General features: G+C 45.6%; 1 protein-coding gene across 1 annotated transcript in view; it reads left to right on the top strand.

Moving 5' to 3' along the window:
• LOC126481399 (facilitated trehalose transporter Tret1-like) overlaps positions 1-20,765 on the top strand; it is a 96,064-nt gene that overhangs the window by 17,376 nt on the left and 57,923 nt on the right. The window contains exon 2 of the mRNA XM_050105129.1: positions 12,110-12,495. Coding sequence (XP_049961086.1) covers positions 12,110-12,495 — 386 coding nt within the window. The remainder of the gene's footprint in view (positions 1-12,109; positions 12,496-20,765) is intronic.

Below are 20,765 nucleotides of genomic sequence, written 5' to 3'. Positions count from 1 at the left end.
AAGCTGGACGTGCTGCGTCACTTGTGCGGCGACTGGTGTCATTGGTCACATGAACATTCTCACAACCGTGGACGAGTTTCTAGACGTCCACGCAGCACAGACGCCCTCCAGGTTCGTCGAATTATAAGATCAGCAGTGGCAGATCATAAACTACCACAGCACATATGAGGCTTGTGATCCCAGACGTGTCAGCACGAACTGTTGCGAACCAGTTGTTTGCAATAGTAGTATGGGCACGCACAGCTCTAGCCCATCGACCACTCACGCTACAGCATCGACGTGCACGGGTCTACTGATGCCGTCAGAGGATCACTTGGAAGAAGGAATGGCACGCCATGGTCTGACAGATGAAAGCAGTTACTACAGGCACACAAGTGTTGGTCGTTTGCGCTTATTATGTAGACCTGGACAGCGCTGTCTCGCAGAGCGCGTTCCTCCAATACACACTGGCCCCACCCCAGTACGATAATGTAAGTCTCTCGTTGACCTTTGGTATTTCTGGAGGAGATGCTAACCAGTGCTCAGTACGTACAGGCTGTTGTTAGACTTCTTCTTGCAAGAGGAAGATGTGTTGTTCCTATGGGATAATGCTCGCCCACACACTGTCCGTGCAACTCAATGTGGTCCACAGGACGTGCAACAACTTCCCTGGCCAGCAGAACTACGTGAACAGGTCGATCCGGCGTTTCATAACGTATCCCGGTAAAGTACTCGCCATCTGTAGGGTTGACTGGAGGCCAGAGTCAGCGCCTGCATTGTCGCCTGTGGAGGCTGCACCACGTCCTAGTGTGGATCGATACCTGGTACATCAGAAACACTTGTGCTATTGATCTGTAAAGGTAATCATTTCATGTACTCCGTGTTCACTGTTGCAACAATAAATCTTGACTGAAATGGGACCTCGGAAATGAAAAATGAAATGTCGTGTGGCTAAGGCCCCCCGTCGGGTAGACCGTTCGCCTGGTGCAGGTCTTTCGATTTGACGCCACTTCGGCGGCCTGCGCGTCGATGGGGAGGAAAGAATGCACTAATTTTATTCTGGGAGGATATACCGGGTGATCAAAAAGTCAGTATAAATTTGAAAACTGAATAAATCACGGAATAATGTAGATAGAGACGTACAAATTGACACACATGCTTGGAATGACATGGGGTTTTATTAGAACCAAAAAAATACAAAAGCTCAAAAAACGTCAGACAGATGGCGCTTCATCTGATCAGAATAGCATCTACATCTACATTCATACTCCGCAAGCCACCTGACGGTGTGTGGCGGAGGGTACCTTGAGTACCTCTATCGGTTCTCCCCTCTATTCCAGTCTCGTATTGTTCGTGGAAAGGAGGATTGTCGGTATGCTTCTGTGTGGGCTCTAATCTCTCTGATTTTATCCTCATGGTCTCTTCGCGAGATATACGTAGGAGGGAGCAATATACTGCTTGACTCTTCGGTGAAGGTATGTTCTCGAAACTTCAACAAAAGCCCGTACCGAGCGTCTCTTCTGCAGAGTCTTCCACTGGAGTTTATCTATCATCTCCGTAACGCTTTCACGATTACTAAATGATCCTGCAACGAAGCGCGCTGCTCTCCGTTGGATCTTCTCTATCTCTTCTATCAGCGCTATCTGGTAAGGATCCCACACTGCTGAGCAGTATTCAAGCAGTGGGCGAACAAGCGTACTGTAACCTACTTCCTTTGTTTTCGGAATGCGGATAGCAATAATTAGCATGACAAAGTAAGACAAAGCAAAGATGATGGTCTTTACACGAAATGCTCAATATGTCCACCATCATTCCTCAGCAATAGCTGTAGTCGAGGAATAATGTTGTGAACAGCACTGTAAAGCATATCCGGCGTTATGGTGAGGCATTGGCGTCGGATGTTGTCTTTCAGCATCCCTAGAGATGTCGGTCGATCACGATACACTTGCGACTTAAGGTAGCCCCAACACCAATAATCGCACGGACTGAGGTCTGGGGACGTGGGAGGCCAAGCATGACGAAAGTGGCGGCTGAGCACACTATCATCACCAAACGACGCGCGCAAGAGGTCTTTCACGCGTCTAGCAATATGAGGTGGAGCGCCATCCTGCATAAACATCGTACGTTCCAGCAGGTGTTTATCAGCCTGGCTACGGATGATGCGATTCTGTAACATATCGGCGCACCTCTCAGCAGTTACAAAACCAGAATCACGCATTTCCTCGAAGAAAAAAGGCCCGATAACGGTAAATACCGTGACTTTCTCGTCGTGCAATGGAGTTTCCACGACATTTCTAGGATTTTCGGTAGCACAAATTCTGCAGTTGTGGGCGTTGACAGGCCCTCGGAGCGTGAAATGAGCTTCGTCGGTCCACAACACGTTACTCAACCACTCATCTTCTGCCATCTTTTGAAACACCCACCGCAAATGCCCTCCGCTTCACCAAATCGCCAGGTAACGGTTCATGATGCCAATGGATTTTGTACAGATAGCATCGGAGGGTACGCCTAAGTGCCAACCAAACAGAAGTGTATGGAATGCCGGTGCGACGTGCGACTGCACGAGCGCCGACTTTCCCGTGCATAGACGAACCCGCTACAGTCTCCAGTTATTCCTGAACTGTCTCGGCAGCATTACCACTTGTGCTCGGTCGGCCACTACGGGGTCTATCGTCTAAACAACCCGTGGCCTCGAACTTCGAAATCATTCTCGCTACAGCTGCATTTGTCAACGGACCCGTTCGAATCCCCTTCCTATGGCGATATGATAACGCTGAACTAGCACATTCCCCATTCTGATAATATAGCTTCATAAAAAGTGCCTTTTCAGGTAAAGTCAACATGCTGCGACTGCTGGCGCATCTGATTCTCTCTCTCATTACAGTTCCTTTTATACACGATTGTCATGCGCAGTCACTGACGTTTTGCTGTCCAGCGCCATCTGTCGGACATTTTGTTAACTTTGTTTTTTTTTTTTGTTTTAATAAAATCCCATGTCATTCCAAGCATGTGTGTCAATTTTTACCTCTCTATCTACATTATTCCGTGGTTTGTTCAGTTTTCAAATTTATACTGAATTTTTGATCACCCGGTATTTACAATTTCATTTTTGCATTGTGTACCTGGAGTCATCCCAAACAGGTAGTGCCCATCATGTTTTTCATCCAACGTCCAATGTCAGTGGAAAGCGTCGATTTGCTTCCTGTTGTAAATAAAATGATTTTTAAAGCGGAATTTTAGGTGTCCATTCGATAGAGCGGTCCGCGTAAGTCTAGTCCGATACTCGTTTTGTTGATACCTATTAACATGAACAGTAAAACTCGAAGAATAACTAGTATCCCAGTATCGATAGTGCAGCCCTGGCCCACGCTGACTGCTGCCGCCAGATTTGCAGCGTTATCTGAGTCTGTTGCACTGCTGTTTATTCTTAGTGTTTCACTGTCCCTCTTAATGCAGACCGATAACACGAATAGCGCACTAGACTAGTCTGAGACCGCTCTGTCGAAAGAGCACTGTAAAATTCCGCTTTAAAAATTATTTTGTTTGTAACGGGAAACAAACCGACGCTTTCCGATGGCATTGGACGATGTATGAAAGATGCGATGAGCACTATTTGTCTGGGCTGACTCCAGCTACACAACGCAAAAACGAAATTGCAAGTGTCTGCTGAAACGCCATAGAAAGCTAATAAATTCATAAATGCAGAACAGTCCACACTCGTTCTCTACTACTTCGAATCCAAATGCCAAACAGTGTTACAGGAAAATGATTCTTCTGTGTTATCCAATTTAACAAATGATGGACGAAACTGAACCAACGCGTGACACTCGTAAGTTTTAGCAGCTTGTAACCTCCCCCTCACTTATCGACCTTAATGACAGTGAAAAATTAAACCGCGTGTACCTAATGGAAATTTGGGAAAGCAATCGTCACCGCAGTTAATCTGTCGGTAAAGAGGGAGGAAAGGGTTACATCTAAATGAAATCAAAAATGCAAATGAAACTGGTGGAAATTAATTTTGAAAAGGGGTAAAGTTAATAAAGAAAGTAAATGTGCGGCCGTTACGTTAACAATTAACTAGCGGTAATTAGATATTTGAGATTTGAGGGAAATTACGGTCGCCAGTCCTAAGGACAATTACTATAGTAACTGAAAAAGAAAGGTTATTACACATATAATTAGCACTAGAAGCGTGGCAACTGAAGGTTGACACGTGTAGTGTGAAAACTGAAAGTTTGTCAGAAGTAATAAATTTCGCTACACTCTGACTTAATTTAGCAAAAGAATTAATAAAACCGGAAAATTGAAAGTTAATTTAGTGACTGAAGTTAATAGTGAGCTTTCTTTCTGAAGCACATCGAAATTCAGTAAAATACGGTTAGTCTTGGACTACCTCAACAATAATTTCAAAAGCAACTTGACTCTACGCAATTTAGAAATAAGAGATTTAACTTTGAACTTGAATTAAATGATTCTGGACAATTAACAATAGTAAAATTTTGTACGTACCAAGCTGAGCTGCAGTCACAGGTAAGCTAAAATACCGTAACAAAACTCGCACTCTTAATTTGTGCTCGTGTAATCTAAATCTTGTAGCCAGCTATGAATACTTAAACTGAACTTTGAAATTAAAGCAGTGAAATTGAATGATGCTGCTTTAATGCTGGCGTTTGAATTTCAACGACACTCGGGTTCATTTCGGAAAAGGAAGGGACCCTGCTTGGTAATGCAATTGGGACACTGAGCAACAAAGGTTCATGCTAAGTTGCTGTAATTTAGTTATGAAAATGGAACAGTTTGAAAAGCTGAGGTCTGCCATACAGTTCTGAAACTTTACGTGCTTTTAGTCTTCCTTGTTGGCTGATTGAAGGTTTGAAGTCGCCGATCGAGGAGGTGGCGACAGTCACTCATTGTCGGCCGTCGCTGTTGCAGAAGCTGGATGCTGGCGCGCCTTCTTCTCGACACGGTCACCAGGCGAAACGGGCTCTTGATGTGTGCCAGCTAATGCTTCCCGTCCGCGACACCGTGCTAGAAACTACCATAGCCAGTCGATCGCAATTACATGCTGCCAAACCCCGAAAGCCCGGCAACTTGCGGGAGCGTCACACAACACACCTGCTCAATCGCACTACTCCAACCAGACTCCTTCTGCTCGCGCTCCACGCGACAGCGTTAACACTACCAAAGATCCTACACACTTTCGTTCTTCACACGACCTATCGATGTATTCGTACGATAGCGTAGTTTTCCCTAGGCAAGACCCAGCGTAAAATACAAATAATACTTACAAAACAGCCAATTATACATCGACATAAATGCATATATATATATATATATGCTTCCCGTCCGCGACACCGTGCTAGAAACTACCATAGCCAGTCGATCGCAATTACATGCTGCCAAACCCCGATCTTTGGTATATATATATATATATATATATATATATATATATATATATATATATATATATATATATATAAACAGTAAAACAATTACAATATATAGACAGAAATGTCATATCTTGAGGTAACAAAACAAGGAAAAAAATTATAGTACAATAGATGGAAATAGGAGGATATGCATTTCCGGCGTTACAAGCTACAAGGCTTCAAAGAATAATCATTGAATGCCGACGTATTTCCATTCTAGAAAAATCATATTAAAGTGTTACACTGCCCCTGACGTCGAGATACATTACAGTGTAACATAATGGGTGGTGACATCAATGATCAGTTAGTTACATTTTCCTGAGGAAAGCACGTCCATCAAATAATTCATATTAATGTTCAAAAATTCTTAGACGGCAGCGTTTAGAAAGTGGCAGTGGACAAAATTTCGTTTCATTTAACCTTAAACTTATTCTAATTCACACTGAATCGTAGTTTTGACTTGACATCCGTTTGTCCTTCAGGCAAATCGATGAAGTTGCGTAAAACTTAAATTACTGATGTTTATCTTCTTGTGTAGTCAGTCAGCGAGACACTATAGCTATGCTCCCTTATGCCACAGTGCTACCTATGTACGTAAATTCGTCAATTTGTCTGTAGGACAGATAGACGGAAGTCAACGCTTTTACTGTTGAATGTTTGAAAGTATGTGATTGTTTATCTATCCGATGATTCAGATAGATACTGGAGCTACTAGGCTGCAAAAAATAGTGAATGAATGCAGAGGTACTTATATTATAGAAAAATCGTATTAAGATACTAAACTGCTCCTAAGGTTGACATACATTGTTGTACGAGGGTTGCCCAGAAAATAATGGACCGCATTTTTTTTCTCGGGCGAAAACAATGCTACAAATGCGAAACGTTACTTGCGTATTATTTGATGTCTCCTGGGATAGAGCGCGCCACGTTTGTCACTTCCGACTGACAGCGTAGCTGCAGGACAGTTTCAGAATGGCGTCTGTACGTGATATACGGTACGAGCAACAACGTGCCGTCATTGAATTTCTCACTGCAGAGACAAACTGTGGGGAATATTGACAAACGCTTATGCAAAGTCTATGGAGCATCTGCTGTCGACAGAAGTACAGTTTGTTGCTGGGCACGGAGGTCATCAGAAAGTGGTTCGGCGAAACTCCACGATTTGCAGCGGTCGGGGAGACCATCCACGGCTGTCACACCTCACGTATTGCAACGAGCTGATGTTGCCATTCGCGATGAAAGACACATTACGACTCGGCAGTTGGCGCTGCATCGTCAGTCAGTAAACGAAGTTCAGAGAGTGAAGCACTAGCTCCGCCACCAGGACAAGGATTGGTACCGACAGGGCATAGACGCCCTTGTTTCGCGCAGAAGGAAGGCCACAGAACGGTATGGAGATTACGTGTGAAAATAGGCTCTGCAGATAAAACACCATTTTTTCGTGTGTGTAATTCTCATTATGTTCAATAAAAAATGAAGAAAAAACAAATGATTCAGCTTAGGACTTGGTGAGAGATAAGCTGGATACAGTAGAGACTCAGCTAGGAGGGCGGGAGTGTCGTCAGTGTAAGTAACGATCGTGGTACTAAGTTATATGATCTGTTTCCTTTTTTTTGTATTTCCATTCATTACCGCTAATGGCTGTTAGAGTGATGGCACATTGGAGAGTCAGCGACTTTTCAGCAAAATACCAGCCAAGCCAGTAGGGGGCAAAATTGATTTTAAGTTCCAGCATTTGCCTTACAACCAAGGGGAACTTCTCGAAAACCTTGGTCAGAACGAGGATAAGAGACTTATTCTTAATTTGATTCTGGGAAGCATGTCAAATATTTCTTCTCTTATCCAAGGTTTCTTCGCAGGTACCTTCCTTGTACCTCTGTCTGTCCAGCTTCTGTCAGTATCCTTTTTAAAGATTTCCAATCCTCCTCAGATGAAATGGCTACTGTGGTGTTCATTACCGAAATATCTACGGCCTTAGAGAACTTCAAACGTATCTCTTCATTCCTTACTATTTCAGTATCTTGTTTCGTTCCACAGTGATTCTCCCAGACGATTCTCTTAAAGTTCTGTCTACCTTTCATCATTACTACGGTTAGATACAGCTCAAGCATGATGGGACATAATGTTGTCCTCTAAAATAATGTCCTTTGAAGGGTCACTTAGCGGGTACCTTCCGGCTTATTTCTGTCGCCGCCAAAACATCACGTTTTCCAGTCAAACGTGTTCGTTCACGGAGTTGCAGAGCAGTTAAATACGAATCATCCTGTGAGGTTTCAACCAGCAGCAGCGTATCTTCTTCCTCAATCTAAAAACACCATAAGCGATGTACAGTTCCTTACAAAGGCCTCGTTTCTCGGAAGCAATCATTTCACCTATGTGCACACATTACAGCGGTGCGACACACTGAGAACGCAACCATTCCAAGTCACACATCCAGGCCATGTAATGGTGTCTTTCCAACATCACAGTTATCAGTTACGGATTCCATATAAATACGATTAAAATTCAGGGTGAAAGGATGTCAGCGATACGAGTTGCTTGCTTAGTTAGTTAGTTCAATGTTCCATAGATCATTTGAACTATATCTTTTACAGGATATGTATACGTGATAATCGTTAACGTCAATGAACATATTTTTTTAGATTTACCTTTCCAGCTATATTCAAAAACTATGCCCTTTTTTTACAGATTACCTTTTCTAAATAAAAATTCGTCTGTCGAGTAGGAGTTGTCTAGGAAAAATGATTTTAGTTTAGATTTCAAACTTGCTTAGCTATCTATGAGGCACTTTATGTTATTGGACAACTTCAGCTTTGATGATAGGTAATAAAGGCTATTTTTTCGTCTGTAGTTGCAGGTATGGACTTTACTATTCTTCTCGTAGTGGAATGGATTAATTATGAGGAACTTCAGTAGCGAATTGATAAATTATGACGGTGTAGTTAAAATGCCTAGATCCTCGAAGAGGTACTTAAATCTTGACCGTGGATAGATACCACTTATTATTTGCACTGCTCGTTTTTGTGCTATCAACACTTTCTTTCTAAGTGGTGAATTACCCCAGAAAATCATTCCATAGGACCTTATTTAGTGGAAATAAGCAAAATATTTCACGAGGTTGATTCGTTTGTTTGCAAGATTAACAATTATACAAATAGCAAAAGTAACTGAACTTAGTCGTTTGACAGCTCAGTAATGTGCTTCTTCCACTTCAAGTTTTCACCAACATGTGCAACCACAAATTTGGCGATTCTACCCTGTTTACCGGCTTCTGTGCATGTGCTACTGTACTGCAGTTGTTGGTACGACTATTTCTTGAAGAGGCTCGCTTGATAATACTTTCAGAAACATAAATAACAATCTCTCCTGTTGCTTGCTCTCTAATGGGACTTATTGTAACATTAATATCGTCTGCAAAAAGTAGCAGTCCGCTTGATGAATGTTAAGTGGAAGGTCCTTCACTTATATAAGGAACAGTGGCGGATCAAAAAAATGATCGTTGTGGGATTCACTTATTGATTTACCCCGCGTCATTACATCGGTATCATTAGTGAATGTGAGAAAGAATTACAGCACCTGTTGAGTGGAATTTTCTAATGAACACAGAATAGTGAATGACAGTAAAGAAATACCAAAGTAATGAGAAGAAAGAAAAATGTCTACCAGTAAATGTAACACCAAAACTGCAGACCATGTAATAGATGAAATAAGGGAATCCTGCTTCCTTGGAAGCAAAATAACAGAAGCAAGGAGGATATAAGCAGCAATCTAGTGCAGGTAAATAGAGCATTTCCACAAAAAAAAGTGTCTGCTAGTGTCAAACACCCCTTAATTTGCGTAGTAAAATTCTGAGAGTATAAGTCTCGACGACAGCATTTTATAGAAGTGACTCACGAACTGCAAGAAAAACCGGAAAAGAAGAGAATCGAAGCGTTTGTGACTTGGGGTTGGAGAAAGATGCTGAAAACTTAGGAAACTGATAAGATAAAAATGAGGAGGTCCTACACAGAGTTGACAACGAAAGGAATATGTGGAAAACATTAAAGAGATGGACTAGATGCTAGGACATATGTTGAGACATCAGCACGTAACTTCCGTGGTACTGTAGGGGAAAACGTACATTGGAATATATTCAGCGTATAGTCGACGGTATAGAGTGCAAGTGCTGCTCTGATATGAAGGGGCTGGCACAGGAAACTGTGACAGGTAGTATCAAAACAGTCAGAAGACGTGAGGCTAAAAATGAAAAAAATCCATATGCAACACTAAGTTCACTTTGAAAGTTCCCCTTTGAATGTAATGAATGACTGTACTGGTAAACTTCTTACGTTATTTGATTTTCAAACACCTGAGCAAAACTGAACGTACTCAGACTGTTTTCTCTTTACTTATTCTGATCATCACTAAACTGACACGATATTCGTAGCGCAACACAATCTGACTTTCAATATTCCCTACAAAAGAATGGCCCTCCGAACTACTGCAATACAGCGAGCGTCAATACTGCCAGCTAAATAGAAGATTGTAACTACTGAAGACACTAACTACCGATGGGAATAGCAAATGAAAGATTTTGATAGAGAACAATCAATGTACACTCCTGGAAATTGAAATAAGAACACCGTGAATTCATTGTCCCAGGAAGGGGAAACTTTATTGACACATTCCTGGGGTCAGATACATCACATGATCACACTGACAGAACCACAGGCACATAGACACAGGCAACAGAGCATGCACAATGTCGGCACTAGTACAGTGTATATCCACCTTTCGCAGCTATGCAAGCTGCTATTCTCCCATGGAGACGATCGTAGAGATTCTGGATGTAGTCCTGTGGAACGGCTTGCCATGCCATTTCCACCTGGCGCCTCAGTTGGACCAGCGTTCGTGCTGGACGTGCAGACCGCGTGAGACGACGCTTCATCCAGTCCCAAACATGCTCAATGGGGGACAGATCCGGAGATCTTGCTGGCCAGGGTAGTTGACGTACACCTTCTAGAGCACGTTGGGTGGCACGGGATACATGCGGACGTGCATTGTCCTGTTGGAACAGCAAGTTCCCTTGCCGGTCTAGGAATGGTAGAACGATGGGTTCGATGACGGTTTGGATGTACCGTGCACTATTCAGTGTCCCCTCGACGATCACCAGTGGTGTACGGCCAGTGTAGGAGATCGCTCCCCACACCATGATGCCGGGTGTTGGCCCTGTGTGCCTCGGTCGTATGCAGTCCTGATTGTGGCTCTCACCTGCACGGCGCCAAACACGCATACGACCATCATTGGCACCAAGGCAGAAGCGACTCTCATCGCTGAAGACGACACGTCTCCATTCGTCCCTCCATTCACGCCTGTCGCGACACCACTGGAGGCGGGCTGCACGATGTTGGGGCGTGAGCGGAAGACGGCCGAACGATGTGCGGGACCGTAGCCCAGCTTCATGGAGACGGTTGCGAATGGTCCTCGCCGATACCCCAGGAGCAACAGTGTCCCTAATTTGCTGGGAAGTGGCGGTGCGGTCCCCTACGGCACTGCGTAGGATCCTACGGTCTTGGCGTGCATCCGTGCGTCGCTGCGGTCCGGTCCCAGGTCGACGGGCACGTGCACCTTCCGCCGACCACTGGCGACAACATCGATGTACTGTGGAGACCTCACGCCCCACGTGTTGAGCAATTCGGCGGTACGTCCACCCGGCCTCCCGCATGCCCACTATACGCCCTCGCTCAAAGTCCGTCAACTGCACATACGGTTCACGTCCACGCTGTCGCGGCATGCTACCAGTGTTAAAGACTGCGATGGAGCTCCGTATGCCACGGCAAACTCGCTGACACTAACGGCGGCGGTGCACAAATGCTGCGCAGCTAGCGCCATTCGACGGCCAACACCCCGGTTCCTGGTGTGTCCGCTGTGCCGTGCGTGTGATCATTGCTTGTACAGCCCTCTCGCAGTGTCCGGAGCAAGTATGGTGGATCTGACACACCGGTGTCAATGTGTTCTTTTTTCCATTTCCAGGAGTGTATTTACCTTAATAGTGTTCAAAAGTCATAATATATATATCAGTCCATGACAGCCAGTCTTAAAAATTTCCGTTTTCTGACGGACACACGTCCAGATCGTCAACTCATAGTAACCTCTCAAAACTATGGCATCTTTGTCCCCACATCCACCACTGCTGGCGGCTCACCTCCAACTGCCCAACGCTACGCGCTGTTCACATCAAACTGCCCAACGCTACACTAGCGAATATTTCAACAATGAGTCCAACCAGCCACAGACTGCACAGAGCGCAGTCAGCGATTTTCATACAGAGCGCTACGTGGCGTTACGAACATAAAAAGCTAAACAGCCTACTTACGTAGAAAAACCTAAACACCCTACTTACAACTTAAGAACAGATACGCAACAAACATAACTCACCGACGTTGCAATTGGAAAACATCGATGTACCTCTTTTCCAACAATGACACTGGCACACTGATTGAAATTGTCACGGCCTTCTAATTGTTGTTTATTTGGGCTTCTCTAACGGTACATTCTCCTCTTTTTGCTGCTAGTAGCGTTTCTTTGCTTGTTCTTGGGAGTACCTGTTCGAATTCATACAGCTGTCCATCATGTCCAGTGCTGTACTAGACACTTTTCCTTTTAAGTTAAGAGTTGCAGCCTTTCATACAAGCACTTGTAACAAGGCTGTACATCCACAGCGACGCTGGGCTACGTGACGTTCGGTGCCTTCCTGGGCTGGGGAGCGCCGGTGCTGCCGCGACTCACCTCCAACACGTCGCACATCCCTACCACAGAAGACGAGGCCTCCTGGATCATCGCGTCGAGCTCGCTCTCCATGGTGTTCCCCATGCTCTTCATCGGCCACCTAGTTGACATCGTGGGCCGCAAGCGGATGTTGCTGTTCACTGTGTTCCCCCACTCGGCGCTCTGGCTGATCCAGATCTTCGCCACACAACCCTGGGAGTTGATGCTGTCCCGCGTCATCGGAGCCATCGCGCAGTGCATCGTCCTGGTCGCCTCCCCTTGCTATCTCGTCGAGATAGCCGAGCTCGAGATCCGGGGAACACTGATCACTATCTACCAGGTAAGCAAACAATGAAGCGACTTTTTTGATGCGCAATTGTTGTTGGGGTCTAGAGTGACTTGTTATCCAGAAGCAAAGTTCACCTCATCAGCACCTGATGTGTGAAGTGTGACTGACTATAAACGAGATATTCCGGCTGTCACTTTAGTATGAAGAAAATGGCACTTCCCATTCGCTCACAGAATTGCCGTCAAAGTAGTTAAAACGCAATTCTGATTCCTTCTCCCACCAATTTCGGGGCTGGGTTTGCAACCAAGTGTTAATATGTTCATAAGTTACAGCGCCAACAAGTCAACTGAAAACCCAACACCCGGCACAAAGTGACCATGGAATGGGTCCATTCAAAAGTAATCACCACACTTGTTAAAACATTTATCCCAATACGAGACGAAATAATCGATCCCTGTTTCAAATGGCTCTGAGCACTATGGGACTTAATATCTTATATCATCACTCCCCTAGTACTTAGAACAAGTTAAACCTAACTAACCTAAGGACATCACACACAACCATGCCCGAGGCAGGATACGAACCTGCAACCGTAGCAGTCCCGCGGTTCCGGACTGCAGCGCCTAGAACCGCACGGCCACCGCGGCCGGCGATCCCTGTTTCGTAGGACGCGGTCGACCGCTGATGGATCCACAACCGCACCCTCACTTGCACTTCCTCGTCTGAATGAAATTAAAATCTTTCTTCAGGTCGTCAATGATGTGAAAATCACACAGTGAAAGATTTGGGCTATATAGAGGATGTTGCAGTGCTTTCCGACCAAAGTGCTGAAGCGTAGCCTTTGTCACATTGGCAATGTGGGGGCGGGCATTAGCGTGCAACAGGATGATTCCCTCCAACAGCATTCTGACAGCACAAGGGAAAATGGCAAAACCAACAGTAGAAACATCCTACATCTCCCCGCAAAGAAATCCAAAGCTGCTCACGGAAGTTCTGGTAAGTTCATGATGAAAAATGGGTCAAATGGCCCTGAGCACTATGGAACTTAACTTCTGAGGTCATCAGTCCCCTAGAACGTAGAGCTACTTAAACCTAACTAACCTAAGGACATCACACACATCCATGCCCGCGGCAGGATTCAAACCTGCGACCGTAGCGGTCGCGCGGTTCCAGACTGTAGCGCCTAGAACCGCTCGTCCTCGCCGTCCGACAGTTCATGATGACCTTCGTCTTCGACTGTTCTGACCTTTTGCTCACCTCCTCAAGCGATTTGACTTCATGACACCTCGCAGTTTCTGCAAAGTGACTTCATAGCGCTGCACGTTGATTGTGGTTCCACGCTCGACGAACTCGACATTCAGAAGGACCCAACAATCGAAGAAGGGCGTCACGACTTTAACAGAACTTGAGTAAACAGCTTTGGATCACTTTGGCGAAGGAGGTTTGTGATGTTTCCACTGGTGGCTTTGCCATTTGTTCTCGGGTTGTCGGAATTCTGTCGCACGGTTGCACGATAACACCCGTCCCCACACTTCAGTGATTTGCTTAGGAAACACCTCAGCGCCCTACGTACTGCCCGGATATTTCACACCGAGTGATTTTCGCATCTGTAGCTACCCGAAGAAACACATGCACTTTGGTCTCAGTCGGACCAGGCAGTGCAAGAGTGGGTGTGGTTGTGGATCTGTAAGAGGACGGCCGCGTTCTACGAAACCGGAATTAATCGTCTCATCTGCCAATAGGGTAAATATATTAATGAATGTGATGATTACTTTGAATGGAACCATTCCATGGTCCTGTTGTGGTGGGTGTTCGATTTTCATTTGACTGCCGCTCTGACACAAATTGTTTGAAAAGCTTTTGTCCCAGTAACAATCAATTCCGTGTGGGCTTAAATTCAAACTGAGCAGGAGTTGACAGAATAAGATTTATAAAACTAAAAAAAAAAAATTACTTGACTTTGAAACAAAAACAAAAGAGCAACCAGACTAAAGACAGTCTGACAAAAGTGCACATCTGTAAAATTAAAATTTGCTGGTGTGTAACATTAAAAACGATGTTGCCCCACTCCGTGCATTGTAAGGTTCTTGGATCCTCCTTGACATGCCTCCACAAGGCATAGCAAAACTCATTTACTACTTTGTCTCATTTCCTAATCTGATTCCCTCAACATCGCCCGATTTGATTCGACTACATTCCATTATCCTCGTTTTCCTTTTGTTGATGTTCATCTTATAACCTCCTTTCAAGACACTGTCCATTCCGTTCAGCTGCTCTTCCAGGTAGTTTGCTATCTCTGACATACGTACATTGTCATCGGCTAATCTCCAAGTTTTTATTTCTTCTCCATGGATTTTAATTCCTACTCAGAATTTTTCTTTTGTTTCCTTTACTGCTTGTTCAATATACATATTGAATAACATCGGGGGTAGGCTACAGCCCTGTCTCACTCCCTTCCCAACCCCTGCTTCCCTTTCATGCCCCTCAACTCTTATAACTCCTTCTGGTTTCTGTACAAATTCTAAATAGCCTTTCGCTCCCTGTATTTTACCCCTGCCACCTTCAGAATTTGAAAGAGAGTATTTTAGTCACCATTGTCAAAAGCTTTCTCTAAGTCTACAAATGCTAGAAATGTAGGTTTGCCTTTCCTTAATCTATCTTCGAGATGAGTAGTAGCGTCAGTATTGCCTCACCTGTTCCAACATTTCTACGGAACCCGAAATGATCTTCCCCAAGGTCGGCTGCTACCAGTTTTTCCATTCGTCTGTAAATAATTCTTTTTAGTATTTTGCATCCGTGATTTATTAAACTGATAGTTCGGTAATTTTCACACTTGTCAACACCTGCTTTCTTTGGGATTGGAATTATTATATTCTTCTCGAAGTCTGAGGGTTTCACATGTCCCATACATCTTGCTCACCAGATCACCAGATGGTAGAGTTTTGTAGGAGCTGGCTATCAGTAGTTCTAATGGAATGTTGTCTACTCCCAGGGCCTTGTTTCGAGTTAGATCTTAATGTTTGGGTAGTGTGTGGTATTACCCACCCACCTCCAAGTCCCACTCCAGAAATCTTGGTTCTGGTGACAGACTGATTTGTAATGGTACTTTCCCAAGTAGGGGAATCACGAGCCGCGCCTGATCTGAGACAAGAGCGTCGTCAGGAGGTCCCGGGAAGTGTAATTATCTACGTACATAAATGTTTTGACGTTTAAGATGAGCAGTAGTCTCGGAGTCTCGGACTGTTTGCTGATGATACTGTATTATATGGGAAAATACCGTCGTTGACTGATTGTTGGAGGATACAGAACACAGTTAGAATTTCTATTTGGTGTGACGAATAGCAGCTTGCTGTACATGCAGCAAAATGCAGATGAGTAGGTAAAACTATCCTGCAACTTTCAAATACAGCATTAGTAGTGTGCTTCTAGACACAGTCGCAACGATAGAATATGTAGCCATAACGTAGAAGAGGGATATCTACATATATATACTCCGCTAGCCACGAAGCAATGTGTGGCAGAGGGCACAATTCGCGCCAAATTCTTCCCCCCCCCCCCCCCTTTCACCCTCTGTTCCACTCGCGGATCGCGCGAGAGAAAAACGACTTTCTGACCGCCTCAGTAAGAGCTCTTATTTTCCTTATCCTTGAATGATGATCATTACGCGATTTGAAAGTTGGTGGTAATAATATATGCTCTACATCCGCGGTGAAGATTGGATTTTGGAATTTAGAGAGCAGCCCCTTCTGTTTAGCGCGTCGTCTATCTGCAAGTGTGTCCCACTTCAAACTTTCTATTAGATTGGTAACGCTCTCGCGATGGCTAAATGTACCAGTCACGAATCTTACCGCTCTTCTTTGGACCCTCTCAATCTCTTGAATCAGACCCAACTGGTAAGGGTCCCATACAGACGAACAATACTCTAAGACTGGACGAACTAATGTATTGTAAGCTATTTCCTTTGTTGAAGGACTGCATCGCTTCAGGATTCTACCAATAAACCGCAATCTAGAGTTCGCCTTACCCGTTACTTGTGTAATCTGATCATTCCATTTGAGATCATTTCGAATAGTCACACCCAGATACTTGACTGATGTTACCGCTTCCAAAGACTGGGAATTTATTTTGTACTCGTATATTAATGGTGATTTTCGCCTTGTTATACGCAGTACGTTGCACTTATTAATATTGAGAGATAACTGCCAGTCGTTACACCACGTATTTATTTTCTGCAAAACCTCATTTATTTGTTCAAAACTTTCGTGTGATACTACTTTCCTGTAGACTACAGCATCATCGGCAAACACTCTAACGCCGCTGTCAATACATTCAACCAGATCGTTTATGTAAATCGTAAAAAGCAGAGGATCTATTCGCTATCCTGTTGCACACCTGAAGTTACTCTTGCTTCTGTTGAAGTTACCCCGTTCAGGACGACATACTGCTCCCTGTCTGTTAGAAAACTTTCTATCCAACCGCATATGTCATTGGATAGACCGTTAGCGCGCACTTCTTATAGCAAGCGACAGTGCGGAACTGAGTGGAACGCCTTTCGAAGGTCGTGAAATATGGCAGCAACCTGGGAGCCCGTATCTAGAGTCTGTTGTTTATCATGCACAAAGAGGGCCAGCTGTGTCTCGCATGACCGCTGTTTCCTCAAACTGTGCTGGTTTCTGCAGATGAGCTTCTCAGGGTCTAGAAAGGTCATTATGTCTGAATACAAAATATGTTCCATGATTCTACAACAAATCGATGTCAGTGAAATTGGCTGCTAATTATGAGCATCCGATTTTCTACTCTTTTTATAGATTGCTATGACCTGGGCCTTCTTCCAGTCCCGTGGAACTTTCCGCCATTCCAATGATCTCTGATAGATGATGGATAAGTGTACTATATTTGTAACATAGTCAATATAAAATCTTATAGGGAAACCGTATGGGCCAGATGCCTTTCTGGCGTCTAAGGATCTTAACTGTTTTACAATCACAGATACACTAAACACTATGTCAGCCCCCCCCCCCCCACCCCAGGGGGTCCACAACTCTTTTGTGGATACGTGCGTAGCGAGCACGGGACCCTGAGCTAATGTGGCCTTCCTTCCTTTCCGGGCTGCATACCTTCCCTTTCCGCATCCTTCATCATCCCCCATCTTCGCCCCCCCCCCCACCTCCGCCTCTTTCCTTCCCTTTCTCCCCCTCTGGGAGTATGTTTTGTGCCTACGTCGGGAGACGGACGCTCGAAAATATAACACATTCTTTGCTTTCTCTGCTTGCAAGTCTTCGTCCTTCCTTTGTCCTTCTCTTTTCCTTACCTCTTCTCTCTGCCCTTTTCTCCGCTGCGGCGTTTGAGACCTCTCTTCTTTCCTTTCCCTTTGCTTTTTCCCTTTCTCTATTTTCCTCCCCGTGCGTGTCTGAAGGCCGGCCCACGAATTTCCATGCATAGCCGGTGACGGGGTAACGCGTAATTCCTCGCCCCGGGTAGACAGGTAGGACACGTACGTACCCCCTGGTAACGGCCAGGCCGAGGGAGGGGTGATTACCCGAGCTGATACCTTCCGAAAGTGCCGATTGGTCCCTCCGTCCGTTTCTCGGGAGGTGTGACCCGAGGTGTGAACAATCACCTAAGGCGGGAGTGTCCTCAGAGAGGGCCCCCACAAGGAAGGAGCGCGCCATTGGAGATGCCGGTAATCATGGGGGATACTTTCGCAATGGTTTCCTCATCTTCTACTATGTCCGCTCACAAGCATAAGTTCAATGAGTCTCAGCCACAGCGAGTCCTTCCATCGTTGCCACTGTTCCTTGTTGTTTCTCGGTCTGACGAAGGTCACGACTTCTCCATGGTCAACCCTTTCATTATTCAGAAAGGTGTCGACGCAATTGCAGGTCCTGTAATGTCTTGTTCCAGATTACGAAATGGCACCTTGTTGTTAGAAACAGTCAGTGCCCTCCAGGCACAAAAATTGCTGCATACGTCACTGCTACACACCTTCCCTGTACGGGTGGAAGCGCACTGTACTTTAAATTCCTCACGTGGGGTCGTTTATACGCGCTCCCTCGACGGATTGTCCGATGAGGAAATTCAACACTACCTGTCTGACCAGGGCGTAACGGCTGTACACAGTCATGAAAAGGGTTGACACGAACATCATTCCAACCCATACTGTCTTCTTGACATTTGACAAAGTTAAACTCCCATATAAATTCAAAGCGGGCTATGAGATAATTTCCATTCGCCCTTACATCCCAAACCCTACGCGTTGCTATCGGTGTCAACGGTTCAATCACATCAGCCAGTCCTGTTCCAATCTGGCCAAATGTGTTACGTGTGGCAAGGATGCCCATGAGGGTGCTTGTCCACCTCCATCCCCTCGTTGCATCAACTGTATGGGTGACCACGCTGCTTCCTCTAGAGACTGCCCCATTTTTAAAGACGAAAAGTTCATTCAGGAAATCAGAGTGAAGGAAAAGGTGTCGACCTTAGCTGCTCGAAAATTATTCGCTAGTCGAAAGCCCACTGTGCCTCAGACAGGAAAATACAGCACTGTCCTTGCCTCTCCTCGGCCAACAAAGGAGGCGGCCACGCAGACTTGTGATCTCACCTTTAGTGCCACGGTCGTCAGATCGGCCAGCACAAAGATCGCCCGTTCAACCTCCCCACTTTCGCCTGCTCACTCTATGGCTCACCCTTCATCGGGTTCTGCTAAATCTCGAGTCCAAAAGTCAGGCACCAAGACTTCCAAAAAAGAGCATACTCGTGAAGATTTTTTACGAACCCCAACCTCACAACCATCGGTTCCTCCTTTATCTAAACATCATGTTTCCAAGAAGGCTAATAAGAAACCCAGTTCCTCTCCTCCGCTAAGGCGTGTCTCATCTACAGCACCACCTGGCGGTAACCGCCCTCGGCCGTCTTCTGTGTCGCCAAGGCGCACTGCTGGCGGCCGATCAACCGGCAGATCGCTGGTGGCAGGAGTTGTTCCTGAACAACCTATGGATCAGGATCTTCTGCCTTCGGCTGATTGCCGTTCCTTGCTGTCGGTCGCAAGCTCTGAGCAGTCGTTGAGCTGAGGCAACCTTGGTCACATGCCTTCATTTTCTGTTCACCCAATGTCCATTATGCACTGGAATATCCGCGGCATTTGAGTCGATCCTCTTACGATCCTACTCGCCAGTCATCTTCTGTCTTCAGGAAACAAAGCTGCATCCCCACGACCGCTTTGTTCTCCCCCATTTTCAGTCTGTTCGATTTGATCTCCCCTCTGTTGAAGGCACTTATGATTCTTCTCCATGATACTCTCCATTATCACCCAATCCCCTTAAACACTTCCTTCCAAGCTGTCGCAGTCCGTCTTTCCCTTTCTGGATACACCTTCTCTCTTTGTACTGTATACATTCCATCGTCCACACCAATGGCACGAGCTGATCTCCTTCATCTTCTTGGTCAGCTTCCACCACCCTATTTGCTGGTTGGGGACTTCAATACCCACCACCCGCTTTGGGGATCTCCACATCCTTGTCCGCGTGGCTCACTATTGATAGACGTCTTCCGCCAAGCGGATCTTGTTTGCCTCAACACAGGGGACCCTACAATTTTGTCTGCCTCCACGACAAATTTCTCTCTTTTGGACCTTTCGGTCGGTACTGTTCCGCTAGCTCGGCGCTTGATGATACACACTCGAGTGACCGCTTTCCATGTGTCCTTAGACTGCATCCTCAACTGCCATACATGCGCCCGCAACGCTGGAAGTTTGCCCAAGCCAATTGGACACTTTTTTCGTCTCTAGCGACATTCGATGACCATCACTTTCCTAGCGTCGACGATGAGGTCACACATATTACAGACGTTATTCTTACAGCTGCGGAACGTTCAATACCACGCACCTCCGAATTGCCCCGGCGCCCCCCAGTTCCTTGGTGGAACGAGGCATGCCGTGACGCAATACGTAGGCGGCGACGTGCTCTTCGCGTTTTCCGCCACCATCCTACTTTGGCCAACTGTATCCGCTATAAGCAGTTCCGTGCGCCATGCCGTCGCGTCATCCGCGATAGCAAGGAGGCAAGCTGGGACTTCTTTACTAGCTCATTTAACACCTGCACTCCCTCCTCGGAAGTTTGGAGTCGGATTCGACGGTTATCTGGCGCGCCTAGCTTCTCCCCGGTCTCTGGGCTCACTGTCGCGCATGATACGTTAGTGGACCCCGTCGCAATTTCTAACTCATTGAGTCAACACTTTGCTGAGATTTCGAGCTCTTCAAATTACCATCCAGCGTTTCTCGCGAAGACACGTGCAGCGGAAGTGCAACCTCTTGCTTTCTCCTCTCA

This window comes from Schistocerca serialis, chromosome 5, assembly GCF_023864345.2.
Source record: "Schistocerca serialis cubense isolate TAMUIC-IGC-003099 chromosome 5, iqSchSeri2.2, whole genome shotgun sequence".
NCBI lineage: Eukaryota > Metazoa > Arthropoda > Insecta > Orthoptera > Acrididae > Schistocerca > Schistocerca serialis.
The sequence above is the reverse complement of the archived record's forward strand: the minus strand, read 5'-3'. Positions and strand labels throughout refer to the sequence as shown.